At 37.1% G+C, this 21,044-nt stretch overlaps 1 protein-coding gene across 1 annotated transcript in view; it reads left to right on the top strand.

Annotated features, from left to right (window-relative positions):
- LOC140163509 (neurofibromin-like) overlaps positions 1-21,044 on the top strand; it is a 178,002-nt gene that overhangs the window by 33,120 nt on the left and 123,838 nt on the right. The window contains 4 exon segments of the mRNA XM_072186823.1: positions 3,002-3,084; positions 4,629-4,734; positions 5,192-5,301; positions 5,860-6,099. Coding sequence (XP_072042924.1) covers positions 3,002-3,084; positions 4,629-4,734; positions 5,192-5,301; positions 5,860-6,099 — 539 coding nt within the window.

A 21,044-nucleotide genomic window follows, 5' to 3' on the forward strand; every position in this document is an offset into this window, starting at 1 on the left:
GAACGTCACTAATGCTTGAAAAATATTGATACTCTTTTCTAAGATGAGCTTCTAACTTCTTGTAAGTCACTCTGCATGCATGTTACATGGTGGTGGAAGGATTAATTTGTCAAAATAGTTGGCGAGGTCATCTAAATATACTTGTCAATTTCGGAAGAACTAATATTGTCTTATTTGAAAGAAGAAAGGAAGTTATATTTCAAACTACTTGTAATTCCAGAAAAATACAGTGCTATTTTTTGGGCATTAAAAAAGTATCATTATGTTTTGCCAAATGAAATATGTACTTAATCCTAATCTTTAGTTGAAACTATCTGGCAATACAATTAAAGTTGAAAATTTACCATTGTCCGTGTTCAATGGTAGATTTTGTATCCACTCTTCTATCTAGGGTCTTTGATATTGGTTAATAAGATTGAACGTGTATGGACCGCATTAGACTTGTGTCAAGTCTTTGAATTTTTTGACATGCAATTGTAAGAAAGCATGCACAATTTCATGTTTTTTGGCCCTTTTATATTTCCAAATGTTACAATTGAACTTTTATTACCAGTCAGTTCCAACTAAAGGATTAGGCTTGGCAAAACAGGATAATATTTTTCAATTCCAAAAATTTAGTGCTTTATTTTTACGAAATTGGGAACACTAGATTGCAAGGCATGTGTGATGTTTAAACGTATTGATTGATGAGTGTTTTGAAGGAAGCTCATGTCAGTGTATGATTTGGTTTCTGTTTGGTATGTGTCATATCTGTAGATTAATAATTAGTGCAGATAGTAAGACTATACACGCACATCTTTAGGGGAATCAATTAATTCATATTTAAGGCGATAAAAAATCCCTGTTCTATGGCCGGAATAAGACTTGCCAAGAAGCAGGCATGATAATTTTCAGTGTTTTAGCTGATTTCAGGGTTTTTTGTTATTATTTTCATGTTTTTCAGCCTATTTCTGAATCAAATTCACAGAAAATTGTAAAAAAAACATGGTTTGAGTGTTTTTTCGGGATCAGTTTTCATGCCTGAAAAAAGGTTGGTCAGTTGCGATTTTTCTTTACAGCTACAAAATCTTAGAAATGAAAAATATCTGGGATAACCGGCCCCATAGAACAGAGGGTTTTTGGTTACCTAATAGAAAATACGACATTAAGTATTATTTCAATAGATAATTCAGTAATTGGAATGATTAAAAAATTTAAGCGGAAATTGAGATGAAAAATCTTGGGAGTTTATGCCATTACCTGGAATTGGTCAGTAAAATGAGCTTTTCATATAGGATGTTCCATTTCCTGCCTTCTTGGATGCATTTTATTTTCAGGAAAAATTGAAAATAGTTTTATATATGGACCCAGTGAGACAGTAGTATTCTTCAGGTCACATCAGTGTAACATCAAATACATGATCTCTGTACAAAGGATCAGGAACGTAACTTCAAAAACAGCAGTGCAAAATATGTACAGTGCGATGTTCGATAAAAAGCAGCTCTCGGTGGAGGAATATTAGTGCTGCAGAGCTCCAATGCAGACTTGAAGGCATTGAGGGACAGTGAGATGGCTGAATCTGTCTGAAGAAGGTTCCAGTCCTTGGCTCTTCTCTGGAAGAAAGAGTGCAGGTAGACCTGAGTGTTGCAGTGATGAAGCTGGAATCTGGAATCATGGCCTCTGGTGTTTGTCACAGATTGGGTAAGGTACTGGTTCCACTGGATATCCACAAGTTTATATTTGATAAGATACATCATCAGTGGACGGCTCTGTTGCCGCCTGGCTTGTAGAGATGGCCACTGGAGGTTTTGTAAAATGGCTGACACACTACTACTCCTGTCATAGTCACTGGTGACATAGCGAGCACACCTGCGCTTTACTTGAACAAGGAAAGGATAGAGAAAGCTACTCTACGCGTAGGTCTGCACACGAATACCAAAAAGACTAAATGCATGGTATTCAAGCAACAGACTGAAGTGGATGTAAGAACTGCATTTGACTTCAAATATCTTGGAGCTTGGATTAAAAGCAGTGAGCAGGACATCAAAACAAGAAAAGCACTGGCATGGAGGGCATGTAATAAGCTCACTAAAATCTGGAAATCCCATCCAAAGCAAGACTAAAGTCAAGCTGCTCATAGTTCATACACATGAACACCAGGCTACTTAGATCAGCTCTTGATATAAGCTGGAGGACACATACCACAAATATAGAACTGTATGGGGAACTCCCAAAGGTAACTGATAAAATCAGGAAAAGAAGACTACAATTTGCGGTCACTGTTTAAGAAGTACAGGGCAGGTTTGTCAGATCTAGTGTTGGAAACCTAGTCATGGCAAAAGAAATGTGGGGCAGCCAAGCAAGACCTATGTAGATCTTCTGTGTGAGGACATCATCATCAGTCGGCTGCGGAGCAAGCGTCTACAGGCTTTCTCCAACTATTGCGATCTTGGGCAAGCGAAACAATTTTGTTTAGCTGCAGCATCCCTTCAGTATCTCCCAGGAGGTGCTGGACATACTGTAAGTACAGTGTGTGTGGCCGTCCCGATTTCCTCTTCCCATGTGGTGGTATATAAAGGGCATATTCTTTCACAGGCTTGTCGCCTACAATACACAGTATATGGCCGAGAAATTTGAGTTGATGAATCTTGACTCTGGCAACGCAACCAGTGGAGTGGTGTTGGTTAGATTTTAGATGGTTTCATTTGGAATCTGGTCCACACGCTTGACGTTTAACATGACTCTGTAGCAAGATGTTGCAAAGGCATTGAGCACATAGGACAGAAACCAAATGAAATCTGGAGCTGCATGCAGGACAGACATATCTGGAGTCTGACAAAAGTCGACTGAGTGAGTGAGTGTTGGCTCAATTTCACGCAGTGTTTCAGGTTTTTTCAAACACTTCCAGGTTTTTTCATGGATGTTCATTCTCATGCCTGTAGTTAATTTATTGATTGAATGGCAAATGTACATGTATAACTAATGACTAATTTGATGATACTTGTTATTGTTATCATTTCAGAAACAATATCAACGTTGTGTAAGTTTCACCCTGTCCCATTGAAGAAAAACATCATGGCACTGTTGGCAGTTAGTCTGGAGAAGGTAATTAATATGTGCTTGCTGAGAGAAAACCAGTAGTTAACAAAATCTTTTCAATTTTGGATTAAAATATAGGACAAGTCCATAGAATGGGCTATTCCATTTAGAATCCACACTACCCCTGTGGAATATTTTCGAAATATCCCATAGGGGGAGTATAAATTTCAAATGGAATGTGCGCATTAGGAAGGTCCATTTGAATTTCATACACAACCTGAAGCTTCCCCTCAGGAAGAGAGTTTCAAATGGAGCTGCTAATGTGTTCATTCCATTTGAAATTCATACTCCCTCTGTGGAAGGTATTTCCAAAAGCTTCCACAGGGGGAGTGTGGATTCTTAATGGAATAGCCCAATGTTACTTCTTGGAAAAGGTTATAACTTGGAATTGTGCCAATAACTAATTATGTTTACGATCATGGATTCTGAAAATGCGATCAATGGGGCATGTTACAACATGGTAATTGTATACATGAATACAAAACCCACCCAAATCCATACTTTGGCCAAATTGAGTTAAGCATTGGAAATTGTTGCTTATGCATATTCCTATCATATGTATAAAAGAACAACTCAACTCCACCCTCTGCGTGTGTCTATTGAGCATGTGAAATTCAGCATGCATGAAAGAACAACCCAAGTCCTGGACAGTGTGCTTATCAACATACATACCTGTTTACTTTATTTTGTATTATCTTACTAACTCCCATTCCAACATTGTTGTCTTTGTATGTGATTCAAAAAACAATCCATGTCCGGCATATAAAATGACCCCCCCCAACAAAGTCCCTAAATGCTAATCGTCATACCTAATACAGTTTAAATCTAACTGAAGTTATTAAAATGATACACATTTTTTATAGTTTTCTCATAATCACTATCCATGGACTTAGGTGGGTTTTGTATTCAGGTATTGCTTTCTATATAATACACTGTGGTTCGCCTCAAGTTCAGTTTTGACGTAGGTGCATAACGGGTTGTAAAGTTAATTGCGTAGAGTGTACACACTCACGTACAAGGGCGTTTGTTGGTAGTTGGTACACTTGCGGCGCAACTGCAAAAGAGCATTGATGTCACTACTAACCATTAGGTGAACCACAAGATACACAGCAATGCTGAATAGCCTATATTCCATGAATGAGGATGCCTACATAAAATGTACATTTTCATGCTGGTAAGTGGCATTAACAGTGATCTCATCCATCTGGTATAGTCAGCAAGTCATCTGGGGTGACGCATCATGCTAACTGTGTAAACCCCTGAAAGATGCTTACTAAAATGCGATGGGCAGCTCCAAGTGAAATTGCACCAGTTAAAATGATGCTTGTCAAGGTGGAGGCATTGCAGCCGACGCTTTATGTCGAGAAATACGCTAGTCGAGAACTGAGAAGTTCTAGTTGTTTTGGGCTTGGTAGTGCTCTTTTTACCCATTCACAATATCTTCTGCCACAACCAAGATGGTAGACTCACCTCAAGTTTCCTAGTACAATAAAAGAATTGGTTGTATTATTATCACAAATGTTCCCTATTTTCCCTCTTTCTTATTGTAGGCCATTTGGAATTGGATGGATAACTACCCAGAGGAATTCATGCAGCTCCATGCTTCTAGACAGGCAGACAGTCACATTGACTTCCCATGGAGAAAAGATTTACAAGGTAAGAGCTTCAAAATATTGAGGAAAATTACCAGATTTGTTGTTTCTTGTATTCACAGTTTGAAACAGCTACATATTGAAGCCCTTGAGTTGAAAATATTTTCATAGGGTTTTAAATGTACGGTTTTCTATTTAACCATAAAAAAAATGCAAAAGTTATACCCCCACAATTATACAGTAAAGCAAATTCAAAATTTCATAATTCTTCAGAGTTCCAGCTAATGCGATGGTGATCATCGAAGGCTAGAAGATGTGAAGTCTATGTCCCTTCTATGGGTTTGATAAATGGGTCAATTGTATTGATTGTTGATAAGCCAATCAATGTGATTGTTTATCAGTTCGTTATAATACGCGGCTGAACACACTGCACAAAAACTGAACAATTTGAAATTTACTTCAAAATACAATAAGTATGTTTAGATCTCATCCATAAATTTTGTATTTCATTCTGTCAACAGATTGTTGTGAGAAGCTCTTTGATTTGGCCGAAAACCAGCCCGAGATGCAGTCGTCCAAACGAAAGAGTTCAGTATGGCTGTTACAAGTCATGTTATTGGTGCTATCGCCTGTAAGTTTACGATTTAACCGGGGCATATTCATTCTTACCGTAACCACTCGGGTATAAGCCTACCCCCTTAGATGGCAGATTTCACTTCAAAAATGGGGGTGGGCTTATAACCGGGGAAGGGCTAGTGCTTGAATTTAAAAATAAGAACAATCACCCCTATTTGTATATGCCCAATGTACCAGTAATTTTTATCTTTTATGTCAATTTCTTAAAATATAAATGTGGAATGTGAAAAATAGGGGGTGGGCTTATAGCCGAAGGTGGGCTTATACCCGGGTGGTTACGGTATTATGCTTCTGTCGCTGCTGGTGATTTACATAAACCTGCAGTGTGTCATAAATTCAGTTCAATTAAGCTTCAATAAAGAATCAAAATTAATAGGGTTTGCAGGGTCCCCAATTACAAAAGATCCAAGGTTCTACCTGCTAAATCTGGAGATATTAAACACTATTAAGTTCACATTTTTTTCAACTCTTCGTGAAGTAAAAACAACATTGTGCTGTTTTTAAGAGTGTATAAGCGGTTTGTAAAAGGAATTTGACATATTTTTGCTTTCAGATTTTACTGGAAGAAATTGTCCACGCTCCCCATTATGCTCAACTCAGTCCCAAACAGCAGCAAAAGAAGCAGTTTCTGGACAGCCTACGCAAGTCGTTGTGTTCACCCAGTAGCAACAAACAGTTAACAGAATGCGCCGTGGTGGCGTGTGTTAAACTCTGCAAAGCGACCTCATATATCAGTCAGCCAGAGAAGTCGGTGCTAAACGAGCTGGTCTTGCCACTGCTGCAGGATCTTAAGGTGGGTGTCAGTGCACACAAGATTGATTTTGTGTGTATTTTTTTAAAGTCATAATTGTGTAGGAAGATAACACCAATTGATATAGCCACAGTTGACCAGGAGTGCAGAAAAGGACAGAGTAAGTGAGCCTTAAAGGAAGTACCATTGTCTAAGCTGGCAAATATTCTGTGGTATTTCTGATAAAACATCAATTGCTGTTGTAAAATTGTCTTAAAAACAAGAATCAATAATGTATCTTTAAGAACAAATCAGTAATCTAGCCTTGATGCCCCCAGCTGTACAACCCCTCATGTGTTACTGCAGTTGGGGCACACCAGAGAGTATCTGTACTGTTTAAGCAGATGATAAAAAGGCAATCTTTATTCTGCAATTTTGACAAATTTAGAATTAATATAATGGTTTTCCAATAGACTTCTCTAATTGATAAATATAAATGGTTTTGAAACAAACATGATATCAGACAAGGAAAATTGTGATGGTTTGAATATGCTGCTGTGATCGTTAACAAAATCTTACAATTTGCACTCCTTATAATTAGTGTTGATTGTTAATTAGTCTTTTACACAGTCTGTTTGAAACTAACCTCTGTGTGGGTAAGGATTGCATGTTGCATGTGAAATCAGAATGGTAGTTAAATATCCAAACACTTAGCTAATGGTGAGGAAATCTTTGTCTGGATTTCTGAAAGGTCGGAATTTTGTGATGGGTTGTTTGCAATTATGGATAATTCCAGTGAAATCCCACAATCAGGTTGCTTTAATTTTTGATCTGTGCCTTGTGGTATTTATCCGAGTAGTTCTCATTTACTCTCCCCCCACTTAAAATTTTCGGGATATTTATACCAATCGTCTGCATCATGAAAATACATCGCAAATCCTTTGATGCAATCTTGTACAGAAAGGAATAGAAAGGCAATTCATGAGCAAATTGAAACCAATCTGTACAGATTGTGGGAATTATTGTTTTGTCCATGTAAACTGTAAAGTGGACATATTTTGTATATTGCACTGTATCGAAATCCACAAGACTCTACAAATACTCCTAAAACATTATATCCATATATTTTGAAAATTATTCAAATTAGACCTTCACGACTAAGTCACCAATAGTCGAGGTCACGATTATTTGGTGATAGTCATGACTACGACTAATGATTGCCAATTGGCGACTATTCCTGAAAGTTCAACAAGCAACTACTAAAAAGCCTATGTCGTGCAGCCCTAATTCAAAAACAAATCATTAAAATGATTACAAAATTGACCTTTAGGTATCAAATAGTATCAAATCACACCTTACCCACAGTTAATGAAATTTTTACCTTAAATCTATCTACTCATAAGCATGCTTTATATTCCAGATGCCAAATTCCTTTTAAAGGTAGAATATCACATCGGTTAATAAGCCCAATCGCCATTGTAACTACCGGTTATTTTGGGACACTTTGACCTCTGACATATCGGGGACATCACTGTAATTATTATAAAATTAATTTATTATTGTCATAAAGCTATCATTAAAAATATTTAAATAATTCATTTATTCATTAATAATGTTTTTTGGTTTTGTTTTCATTCTTGTAAATCATTTTAGATTATATTTTGTATGCACAAACAAATTTTTCTTAATTTTCCCAATAGGTCAGATTGCAAAGTGTCCCAAAACTGCAAAAACTGTCCCACAATGCATAGAGTACCGAAGTGTGACCTCATAAAATTTTCTATTTTGCATTTCAGCATTTTCATGACCACATTTCAGTAGAACATGATGAAAAACATCCACATTCAAATTTGGTGGGGAATCGGATCATGAGGGCCCGAGAGATGTCCGCATGAATCCCTTATTAGCCCCATTGAAATCAGTGTAAATTGGCCTGGTTCATAACTGTTTGGAACCAGGCCAATTTACACTGATTTCAATGGTGCTAATTAGGTATTCATGCGGCCATACCTCGGGCCCTCATGATCCAATTCCCACCAAATCTGGACTGTCGATGTTTTTCATCATGCTCCACCGACACATGGTATTCAAAATGCTGAAATGCAAAAAGTTTTCTGTGACGCGTCATCACTTGGTGCTCTATTGCAAACTTCAATGCCGATTGGGCTTATTAATTAAGTTTGCTGATAAGTTAGACCAAATGACTTGTTTTCTATTTCAGTGGGGGAATGAAAGCGGCTCAGGACCTATACAGGTTGAGTAAACAACTTACTAATTACCAAATATATTATATTATAAGGCATGGGCATTATTGCATAATTTGCTTCACAAAGTACTAAGCGTTTCTGTTTTGGGTACGCAAGATATCATTTCTCAAAGCAAAACTACACAGGCTTTCATATAAAGACAGCAATCCAGAGCAACCATTTACCATTAAATCATATGAAAAGCAGGGGTGTGAGAGGTCAGATTTGAATCTGTATTCAGACTTTTTAATTTTGATTTTAACTCTTTTTTTTTTTGGCACTTGTTCTGTACTCCCGGGGAATTTGGACCCATTAATATACCAAAAGTCAAAATTGTCGGCCAAATTGAACCCAAATTGTCTTAGTTTTTACAAATTTTCCCAAAATTTTTGGGAAAATTTCGAAATATTTGCTAGATTGAGGCAAAATTGGGCTATTTTTCAAAAAAATTGACAATTTTTTGAAAAAAGGACCCATTCATATACCAAAATTGGCTTAGAAAAAGGGGTTATTGATATACCAAAAGGCTGAAAATGCTACCCATATTAGCGGCACGTCCCCGTATGGTCATTTGTACTAAGTACCCCCCCTGGGTCTGTACTAAAGTACAGAAGCGTTCAAAATGTCAGAGTTTTTCAGGCTTTTCATACCTGTTTTTCAGACTTTTTGTTATCTGTGGTCATTGGAAGAGTGATTAAAGCTGGACAATAGAGAGTGATTGTAACTTGCAAATAAATTTGAGCAATCACAAAGAAGTAATTGGGTAATAGATGTTGTTAACCCCATGAGTACTACCTGCAGATTAGCCAAAAAGAAGTTTTTGTCATCAATTGGACCAATCAGCAACATGGTTAGAATAATTTCACCATACACAAAAATTGGGGTGAATTATTTGCAAAGCTCCATTCCGTGATTGGTGATTAAAGTGAAGATATTATGTAATTGACCAATCAATGGCAATGTTAGATCGGCAGGTAGTGCTCAGGGGGTTAAAAGTGATATATTTGAATAATATGCAAGTCTTAAGGATTTGCCTCTCTTCATAAGAGTACTGGGGTTCTATGCCTATATCAGTTCTTTTGTAAAAAGTAACTCTCCAAAATTTTTGCAGATAAGATTGTTATACTGCTTGTGTGCACACATTTAGTCCAATCAAAACAAACTTCGAACATGATGTGTACAATTGTATTGCAAAACTGTATGGAATATGCCCATGACTAAAATCAAATCAGATCACCACTCCAATTAAAACTGGCCACCTGCATTTCAGCTAACAACTTGCAGCGGCAGAGCTTGTGCAAATTGGCTTTGCTAATAAACCAATTCTTGCCATTTATTAATATATACTTCCTTTCATGATATTTATGATTTTTCCATTTCAGTTCCATTTGCTTTTCTATTCCTGTTGATGATTTTAAGCCACATGTGGGATATATTAATTAGGCCAAAAAAAAAAAAAAGGTTTGTCTCAAAGCTCACGAGAAATTTAAAACAAATGCGAAATGCGATTTAAAAAAATTTTTATTCCCGACTTTTTTCATGGTATTTTGAGAAAAAAGTCTGATTTTCGCCGATTTTTTATGGAAAAACTAAAATAATTTTTTTTTTTAATAAAAAAAATTTCCGCATTTCTTTTTTGTCAAATTGTGCTATTTTACAAACGCACGCGCAAGCTTTGAGACAAACCTTTTTTTTTTTTGCCTTATCTAAATTATTTATTTACATGTAGTTGTTTCCTTTTTTTATGGGAGAACCATCTTATCATAATAGATATGATGCATAGGGGTTTATAGTACAACTAGAAATATAGTTTATTTAGCAAAAAGTAAATACAGACAGTAAAAGAATTAAGGTACCAGTAGGCCTGTTATCGACTGTCGTATGTGTCGTATTATCGTCGATATGACCCTAAATCCGACATGTCAAAATAAATTGTCCTTTTTCAACACTTTACGACACATATCAAAAAAAAATGAAATTTACATGCTATTTTGTCCGAATAAGCTTACGCATACGATATGTTTTCATTGGAAAATCAAAAGTTACCTCCCGAAGTTGACCCAAACCCGGAAGTAGAACGAACCAGGAAGTATATGTACACTGGAAGTCGGCTATCGTAACTCATATCGGCGTGATTTTAAGCTTATCTATCGACTTTTTTCAGCATTTTTAAATCTCATTACGAGTTTCGACACGTATCGATTGTCGTATTTTTTCCCCAACAAAGTGTTGAATTATAAATCACGTGTCGATAACAGGCCTAGGTTATTTTTACCCTTGGATATCCTAAACAAAGACATGTATATTATAATTAGAATAGTAGCCAATAGCTGATTCTTTAGTCCTTATTTGTTGACATCGGTCAAAAAATAAAGACATGGTCCAAAATCCCAGTGAAATGCAAATTCAAAAGTTGCAGTATGCTCAATTGGATGCCCACTTGATTTGTACACAAAGGGTTCTTGAAGAAGAGAACTAGCGCCATGCTTTCTATTGATTAGAACCTTAAAATGCAACTTTTGATTTTATTTCTTCCTTGGGGTTTGATCACAGTTTCTTTAATTCTCAATTGATTTTATCAAATGTGATGCGATCAAGCCAAATCAGTCGGAACTCGGAAATATTGATTTTTGAGATATAGCCAAACAAAGGATACTTTTCCTTTTGGTTCCTCTTGTTTTGGAAACTCTTTGATTGCTCATATCTTTAGAACTGGTTGTTCAATTTCAATGGGGTTTTCTGCAAAATCCAGCTTTGTAAAAGCTTTTTACTATCCTATAGGAAACTGAAATTTTATTATTGCCGAGTTCCGACTGATTTTGCTTGATCGTGTCACAAATGAGGACACTACTGTTATACCTACAGAATCAAGTAGCATTTCTTATTCTTGAACAATTATGTGTGCATAATTAAGAATAAGGTAGTGAACTTGCTTTCATTGAGTAAAAAAAAAAGCTTATTTTACTCTGAGCTTGTTGTCTTGTTTGCTATTGAGTTCTATTGAACTTGCCTTCAGTTTTGACTTGGATTTGTCTGTCCCTAAAGAAGAGCAGTTTATCTGCTTGAAAAGTCTTTTTTGTTGTTGTCTGTTTTGTTTCATTTTTTGTGCTTATGTGCACATTGATTTTCATCCCTTCCAGTGTATTTTTGAACTGTTTTCCTGACACCTCTGTGTTGGTTTGTTTGGTTTATCGTGTCTGCTTTATGAACACAGTGATTTTCATCACTTGTTCTAGTGCATTTTTGTATTCCCATTGATCCCTGTTGTTTTTGCAGGTTTTTAAACACTTCTGTGGGCATGGAATTGGTTATTTTTGGCTTTTAAACTTTATTTACTTCTATGCCTACATTTTGTTGTTTTATGTCCCCCTCTGTGTACCGTCTAGTCTGGATTTTACTTGTTTCCCCATGTCAAGTTGATGTATGTTGCTCTTTTTCTTTCCAGTTGTTATTCAAGGTACCCTCTAGTATCATTTGATGTGTTTTGTATCCTCATTCATTAGATTCACCATTACCCATACTTTCACCATATTTGAGACAAATACCTCCTTTGGCATAATATATTTTCAAGAGAGGCTCCAGATGTGCTGTCTCACAGCCCTCGAATTATAGTGTGGTCGTTGAAGAGGAAAAACCGTGGCTACCTGGAAAAAATTGGTAAAAAGCTGATTTTTGCACCAGACAAGCAGAATATATCATAGAACATCATATCCAAAATCCCCAGAAATCCTCCTTGGGAATTCGTTTTATCTAAGATGGCCGTAAAATGGCCGCCACAACATATAATTAGGTGTATCTTAGCTTCTAAAGCAGATATGATGATGATTTTAATGTCTTTGAATAGGTTTAAGAGGTCAGAGAATTCAAATTTGTACAAATCTAACACATTGATGTCTTCAATCACACTGAAATTCAAGATGGCCGCCAAAATCCCACCACCACATATGATTAGATATATCTCTGCTTCTGAAGCAGATATAATGATGATTTTAGTGTCCTTGAATATATTTCAGAGGTCAAAGAATTCAAATTTGTACGTATCTAAAACACTGAAGTCTTCATTCACACTGGAATCCAAGATGGCCGCCAAAATGGCCGCCACCACCACGTGTTATGATTAGATATATTTTGGCTTATGAAGCAGATAATGATAATGATTTTAGTGTCTTTGAATGTGTTTTAGGTGATGCAGAAGTCAATTTTGTCTTCATAAGTATATGTCTTTACTTACACTCCAATCCAACATGGCCCTCAATATGGCTAAAATCAAACATGATTAGCTAAATATCTCAGCTTCTTCAATAATGGTGATTTTAATCTTTGAATAGGTTTTTAAGAGAATGTAGGTTTTAAGGGTCAGAGAATTGTTGGAATTACTTAAAACCGGGCTTATAACACTGAAGTGGAAGTTTAATAGAATCCCAAATAGCTGCCACCACATAATTATATATCTCAGCTTCTGAAGCAAAAGTAGCTGTCTTCGTTCTCATCTACAGGTATAATCTCCTCAGCGTTTTGGCAATGTTCTCCTGTGTAATCTTCACAAGCTGTGACACATTTAAGTTCATTTTTGCGACAGGTTCATCCGTTATTTACACAAGAATTCCTGGAGAAAAGTTTACAATTGTATCGTACAAGCTTAACAAGCTATGTGGTGCTAGTACGATGTCAGAGTGTTTCCAGCCCTATTGCTTTAAATTGGATTCAAGTCATTATTTGTTAGCTTTCTCCAAAGTATGACCCGTAAAACAACCCGCAGACTGTGAAAATCGCTGCTCTTTCAGTAGGGAAAGCTTTTGTCGATAGCTGTGGATCAAATGATGCTTTATTTGATGATACCATCGCCATGGATTAAGCGAACCGTAGACCGTTTAAAGAATCTTCTTCTCTGCAACCATATAAGATAACAAATACTCTGATGCCAGCTGTACCAATCTGTTCTAATGTCGCCTCAGGATCGCTCATCTAGGATGATATCTACTGCAATTCTTTTATCTTCTTCAACAAACTTGTCTTTCCATGTCCAAATGTTGCAGAAGTTGAGTCGCAACCACTCCATGCATGGATAAACAAGAGATGGGATATCACTACTTCACCAGCTTTGTTAACAAGGTCTTGAACTTTCCAAACCACCAACCCTTTCTTCTCTGAATGGAAGTAGATATCAGCCATAGTCTGGTCTCAGTGGTACATCAAATGGACAAGTATATCGGTGTCATCTGCTACTACAGGTACTTCTCTTGTCTTGCAAATTGAAGGGTACATTCCATTTCACTATCATAGTGTCATCATCTCCAGTACTATTGTGCACAATCTGACCATTGGTTTCCAAGTATCGACTCAGCAGCGAGATAAACTGACTGTTGTTCTTCTCATTCGAGAGGAAGGTCTGCTGGTCATGGTGAGAACCTTCATAGATTCTGTGAGCTGAATATGATAAGAACAAAGGCCAGTTTATCTCGCTGCTGAGTCGATGGATGGTGCACAATAGTACCGGAGATGCTGACACATTGATAGTGGAATGTACCCTTCAAGACTCCTTCAATATTCAAGACAAGGAAGAGAAGTGCTACTGGGGACCAGAATATAGCTGATATTGGTGGGTTGGAATTCAAGACCTTATTAACAACGTTGGTGAATTATTGACATTTCATCTCAGGTCCTGTTTATCCATGCATGGAGTGGTTGTGACTCCACTTCTGCAACATTTGGACAACAAGTTTGTTGCAGAAGATAAAGAAGAATTGCAGGAGATATCATCCTAGACGAGCGATCCTGAGGCTGACATTAGAACAGATTGGTACAAATGGCATCAGAGTATTTGTTGTCTTATGTGGTGGCAGAGAAGAAGATTCTTTAAACGGTCTGCGGTTCGCTTAATTCATGGCGATGGTATCATCAAATAAAGCATCACTTGATCCACAAAAGCTTCCACCTAGTTAAAAAGAGCAGCGTATTTTCACAGTCTGAGTGTTCTTTTGTAGGTCATACTTTGGAAAAAGCTCACGAACAATAACTTGGATCCAAATCAATGGGGTTGGAAACTCTCTGACACCGTACTAGCACCGGTCCTTACGGATGTAGATACAGCACCACAAGGCTTGCTTAAGTGTGTACGATACAAATGTAAACTATCCTCCAGGAGTCCTTGTGGAAATAATGGTTGTTCCTGTCACAAAAAGGGATTTAAATGTGTCATAGCTTGTGTAGATTGCGGAGGAGAAAATTGCCAAAACGCTGAGGCGATTATACTTGCAGATGAAGTCGAAGATAGCTACTTTTGCTTCAGAAACTGAGATATAGAAAATCATGTGGTGGCAGCTGTTTTGGATTCTATTGTTACTGAGCACTTACTTCCGTGTTTTAAGTAATTGCAACATTGAAATCTGCAACACCTAAAACCTACATTCTCTTAAAAGCCTATTCAAAGATTAAAATCATCATTATATTGGTTTCAGAAGCTGAGATATACAGTTAAGCATGTTTGATTTTAGCCATATTGAGGATCATCTTGGATTTACAGTGTGAGTGAAGAATTGACTTAGTACTTTAGAAATATACAAAATTGACTTCTGCATCACCTAAAACACATTCAAAGACACTAAAATCATTATCATATCTGATTCATTAGCCAAAATATACCTAAACATAACACGTGGTGGTGGTGGCCATTTTGGCGGCCATCTTGGATTCCAGTGTGAATGAAGAATTTAGTGTTTTAGATACGTACAAATTGGAATTCTTTGACCTCTGAAATGTATTCAAGGACACTAAAATCATCATCATATCTGCTTCAGAAACGGAGATATATCTAACCATATGTGGTGGTGGCCATTTTGGCGGCCATCTTGGATTTCAGTGTAATTGAAGACACCAGTGTGTTAGATTTGTACAAATTTGAATTCTCTGACCTCTTAAACCTATTCAAAGACACTAAAATCATCATCATATCTGCTTTAGAAGCTAAGATACAGCTAATTTTATGTTGTGGCGGCCATTTTGGCAGCCATCTGGATAAAACGAATTCCCAAGGAGGATTTCTGGGGATTTTGGATATGATGTTCTATGATATATTCTGCTTGTCTGGTGCAAAAATCAGCTTTTTACCAATTTTTTCCGGGTCAAAATGTCCAACGACCATACTATTAAGGATCTGAAGGGGCACGGCAACTTTTTTAGGGCAAGTTGATAATTGCCGTGGATTTTCACTGAAAAGGCAAGGCAGCACGGCAATTTGTAATATTTCAAAAGGGCATCAAGGCAACTGTTGAAAATTTGAGAAGGGCACCAAGGCAATTTTTCAAAAGCGAATAGATGCATTGCCGTCAGCTGAATTCGACACCAAAATAAAATTCGACTCTCAACTTTACACTAAAACTAACCTGATTGCTTAAAAACCCTGCTTTAAAAATAGTACAAAGCAATCAAAAATCAACAGTTTAATTTACTTAAATTTTGCGATCCCTAGTTCTGAGCTGCAAAACTGACTCGAAACAGCGATGAAACAGTTGTAACTTTGGTAATAATATTGATCAAATTCGCCTGTATAAAAACTATTTCGTGCAAAAAATATCTAGAGATGGGCTTACATGTACAAGATAAGACAATACCGGAAGGGTATCGCCATCGGTTTGCAATGGGAAGTCAATGTTTGCTAATCGAGATGATTAATTGATTTGCCCAGCGCTCAGATTTTGTTCACGACACGAGGTCGAGGAAGCTTAGCTGCTTAGTTACTAACAGCGTTTCTGATTGGTCGATAGTACGCTGAAGGTGTTTCTCTGACCAATCGAGAAAATGAAGTCATTTGTAGCAACGAGATAATGTATAAAAGCCAATGTGATTGGCTGAATATGTAAGCTTACGTAATACGTAGGGGTAATGAATATTAATTCACAACAAACTATTGTGTATACTGTGATTGATAGCTGGGTTACGATGCTCAAAATAGCGATTGTGTTCAATATTTTCGATCTAATTTTCCACAATTTTTGCGGGGATTTAACCAGTACTTGTTAATGATTTTATAATGAAACAGCAGGGCTGGCCGGCTAGGGCACCCACGGCAACTTCATTTAGGGGCACGGCAAGTGACTGCCGTCGGTAAAGGACATATTTTGAGGGCATTGCGGCAATGGGGGTGGGCACCCACGGCAATATGCCGTCGGTGCTGTGGGTTAATTCGAGGGCTGCTGTCTCATAATAGATAAAGAAAAGGAGTTTTAATCTATTTATGATCATGAATACCTGTTGCCCTTCTTTCCCATGTCAATTAATTTCTTCAAAGTTCAAATGATGCCTTTTCAATTAACTTGAATGTATAATCAGGACAGTGCTTTTTGGTGCATTAGGCATGTCTTTTGTTGACCTAATGATATGCAACATGACTGACTGTAGGACAATGCATGAATTTGACTTACTCCAGTTGAAATCAATATGCCCCTTATGGAAGACATGACCTTTATCTTCCACGCAGGGAGTGTGACTTTCAAATGAGGTTACCTGAATGGGTGACTTCATTTGAAATCTACGCCCCCTGTGTGGGAGGGTCATGTCCTCCATAGGGATGTATGGATTGCGACTGAAATAGCCCATTGCATGTATTTTGGAATGACAAGTCATTTGTGATAGGCTAAGATACCTGAATGAATGGATGAATGCCAAGGCATTGTGTCATATACTTCTGCCCTAATCCTAACCCTAACACTTTCTCTAATCCTACCATTAACCTTGAAAAATCCAGTCCCAGACTTAAACCATCAATGAACACAAAGCTGTCAGGGTTAGCATGGTATTAGGCTAAAAAAACCTAGGTCTCAAAGCCTCCTTGTGCGTCCATGTCAGCAGAAATGGCAAATTCATTTTTTTAATTAGTTTTTTGCTGTAAATTCATAAAATTCTGAGAAATATTTAGTAGAAAATTTTCTTTATTCGATACTCGCTTTTAGATATAAAATTGATATTTGTACTTCATATATGTAAATCAACGACAATTTTATGCTGTGTACTTTTGAAAACTGACATCTTAATTAAAAATTTAGTTTTTAAAAATCTTTAAAAATTATTTAAAAAAACATGCATTCCGCATTTGTTTGTGAAACTGCCCTGGATCTTCTGGTCCATGCTCGATCAAGTTTTTGCACCTGGGGCATATTTGTGAAGCCCTAAACAACAACAAAATTGACTTTTATAAAAAACATGTGTGCTAAAGGAATCTTTTTCTGCTTTGTCTGAAAGTAGCATAAAGGGTAGATACTTGTTTGCTAATATGAACTTGTTGACTGTCTTCTGCAGGTGGAGTTGCCAGGTCGTTTAACTCCATGAGAACTACCAGCCTTTTGGTCAAAAAAGAATTTTCATTATCAATTGGACCAATCAGCAACATTGTTAGAATAATTTAACCACACAAAAAAATTGGGGTGAATTATTTGCAAAACTCCATTCTGATTGGTGATTAAAATGAAGATATCATGTAATTGACCAATCAGAGGCAATGTTAGATCGGCAGGTAGTGCTCAGGGGTTTAAAATTATTATTTAGTTTTACATTTGCTCCCAGCTTGGAGATTATTTGAGTGCATTTAATGGCTGTGCATTCTGCCTACATTATCATCTTTATTTATTAATATTTCATGAATATATATAATTGCTTCATTCAGCTTGTACTAACCCATTATTTGCATTCAATTGTTGCTTCTCAGAGCTTATCTTGTAGATTTGTTGGAAAGCATATTTCTTGACTACATAGGCTTCAGACATGATAGTAGAATTTCCTATTTCTAATCCAATAAAGTAGTACTCACTGGGGATGTTTCAAAGTCCTTCTTTCTCAACACTATTGTTGTTGTGACGATCTTCTGTTTACCGCAGATGATACTGGTTGCTCAGCAACGCGGTTGTCAGTTCGTTTTGCCAGAAGATCTTCAAATACAATATCGTAGAATTCCGTCTAGAAGCATATATGCCTCTAAACGAGGTTTTTTTAACGAAAGATATGAAAGGCCAATACCCTTCTCAAAAACATTGCAATAGATTGATCTTACAAATATACATGTTTGTACAGCCGCCTTTATCAGTAATATAGTTGTTCAAACTCCAAATAACGTTTTTGTTGAGAGTGTCTGCCTCTTGTCTCTTGTGTCAAAAAAACCTCGTTTAGAGGCATATATATATGCTTGTAGACGGAATTTTACGGTATGCAAATACAGCGTGTCCCAAAAGTAACTTAACATTGTGAATTTGCTATATCTCAAGTATTTCCTACTTCATTCCAAAATGGAGAACATATTCACATAGATTGATCTTTTAGAATTATTCTGATACCAAAAACAACATTATTGATGACCCCTTGACCTTACTGTGCGACTGTACATATGTGTGTCTCAAACCCACAAAAGCAAGCTCATATGTTATTTGTTCAAGCACATGAATGATGTGCTTCCCTGAGCAATAGAGTTGGTTCACTCACTGCACACGGTACCGGTACATTTAGGTATGAGCATTCATGGATTACATGGACTAGCGTAAGCGTGACTGATGTTTTAAATTATAATTAGGATATATTGACAATATTAAACTTTACTTCAAAACAGTTGAAGTGAAGATGAATTTCCTATAGATCAACAGATTCAGATCATATGGTTCTTTGCCGAGACAAAGTCGGACAAACTCACTCAAGCAAAGTTTAAGGAACATTTTAATGTAAATTATGCACCCAGCCGAAATAAAATCCAGCAACTAGTGCAGAAATTCCTATCAACTGGATCTGTTCATGATCTACCTCGGGCAGGACGTGGAAGAACATGAAGATTGGCTACAAACATCGATGTCATAGCGGTGGCGAAAAGCCCAAGACGATCAGTACGTCGACTTTCAATGGAGATCAACGTACCGCGTACAACTGTTCATCGAATCCTCAGAAAAGACCTTAAAAGCAGTTTCCATATACAATCCAGATAAAAAAGAAAATGAAGATTACGCATTGAAAACAAACAAACAAACAATCAAACAAACACAGCAAAATTAAACAAACCAGATTTTAAACGATAACACGTTATATCGTGTTATCACGTCTCAAATGACAAGACTTATTTTGCGTTTATAAAAGTGGGTTTTACGGTACGGTAGATATCCGTTAATTTTGTGCCAAAGGGTCATAACCACATAGGCATGTTTGGTATCATAACATTTCTAAAAGAATTATCTACATACTGTGCAATTTTTGTAACACTATTAAACCCAACGCAAGTTATGGCAAATTCACAATGTTAAGTTACTTTTGGGACACCCGGTATATTGAGCTTGAAAATCGAAACATTTTGAAAATTTTACTGGAAATTTCAGATTTTTCAGAAAAAGAAAATTAGAAAGAAAATTAACAAAATGTAAAAGAAATGTAATGAAGTACGAAAAACCTAAATTAAACATTTAACCCGAGTAATTTATTGGTGTGTGGAAACAAACCAAAGTCTTGCAGGGCCATGTAGTGTACAGAGGGTGGATGTATAAAGGTCCAATACATATATGCTTACTAAATGAAGAGATTTCATACTTCTAGTCCAATAAAACAGTTCTCACTGTGGACGTTTCGAAGTCTTGCAGACTTCTTTCTCAACACTGATGTTGTTGTGATGATCTTCTGTTTACCGATGATGATGCAGGTTGCTTAGCAACGCGGTTGCCAGTGGATTTTCCAAGAAGATCGTCAAATGCGTGAGTAAGATTGTATTGCCCCCCGTCCCTGTTCATGATGTTGTCTTGCTTCCTGCTCTGAATTTGACGCATTTGACGATCTTCTTGGAAAACCAACTGGCAACCGCGTTGCTAAGCAACCTGTATCATCAGCGGTAAACAGAAGATCATCACAACAACATCAGTGTTGAGAAAGAAGTCTGCAAGACTTCGAAGCGTCCACAGTGAGTACTGTTTTATTGGACTAGAAATATGAAATCTCTTCATTTATTTATCAACGACAGTCCTGAGGAAAATGTTCAGTTATATGCTTACTATAAAACCATCATTTCCACAAACCACATCAGTTACAAACCATTGTAGGAGGGCAAGAACATCTTAATTATGTGCACAGTCAACAGCTGCCATTTGTATTATGTTACAATGAATACTTCTAGTGTGCCGAACAAAGAATGCATTTGCATGAAGCAGCTATGCATTTTGATTCCACTTAAGATGTTATTGCACTCATACAACAATATATAATACTGGCTTCATATAAACCATAACCCTACCCAATCCCACACACTGGGTACCTCAACTGGGATGGGGTCAGTGCAAGGTATTCACACCTCCTTCACTCTGATTTCCACTGACTTCTCCGCATGGAGGTCTGAGCTGTAAGGCATGGACAGGGCGAGGGCACACAGAAACCAAAATTACTAATAAAATATCACTTCGTACCATTCCTGACATGAAGATAAGACATAAACAAAATATATATTTGGTGCATATGTGTAAATTTTGAGCACATTTGGAGGTGTAAAATAACCAGATTTGTGACTAAATGGCTCATGGGCATTTTGCCTGTAGTTCACAAAGGAAGAAACCAGGTGCTAGACTAAATCCTCTTGTCCTCGATACTCATGCACAGCCATGATTATTGGCCATGTGTGATTAGTTACGAGAGATGGCCGTGGGACTCGGGCTATTTGAGTGCCCTGGAATTCACTTATGGATGGCTTTCATGGCCCTCTAAGAAGGAAGGAACATAGAGGGCCATGGTTTCGGGCTAGGATGGGGCAAGAGGGGG

Source organism: Amphiura filiformis, chromosome 11 (assembly GCF_039555335.1).
Source record: "Amphiura filiformis chromosome 11, Afil_fr2py, whole genome shotgun sequence".
Taxonomy (NCBI): domain Eukaryota; kingdom Metazoa; phylum Echinodermata; class Ophiuroidea; order Amphilepidida; family Amphiuridae; genus Amphiura; species Amphiura filiformis.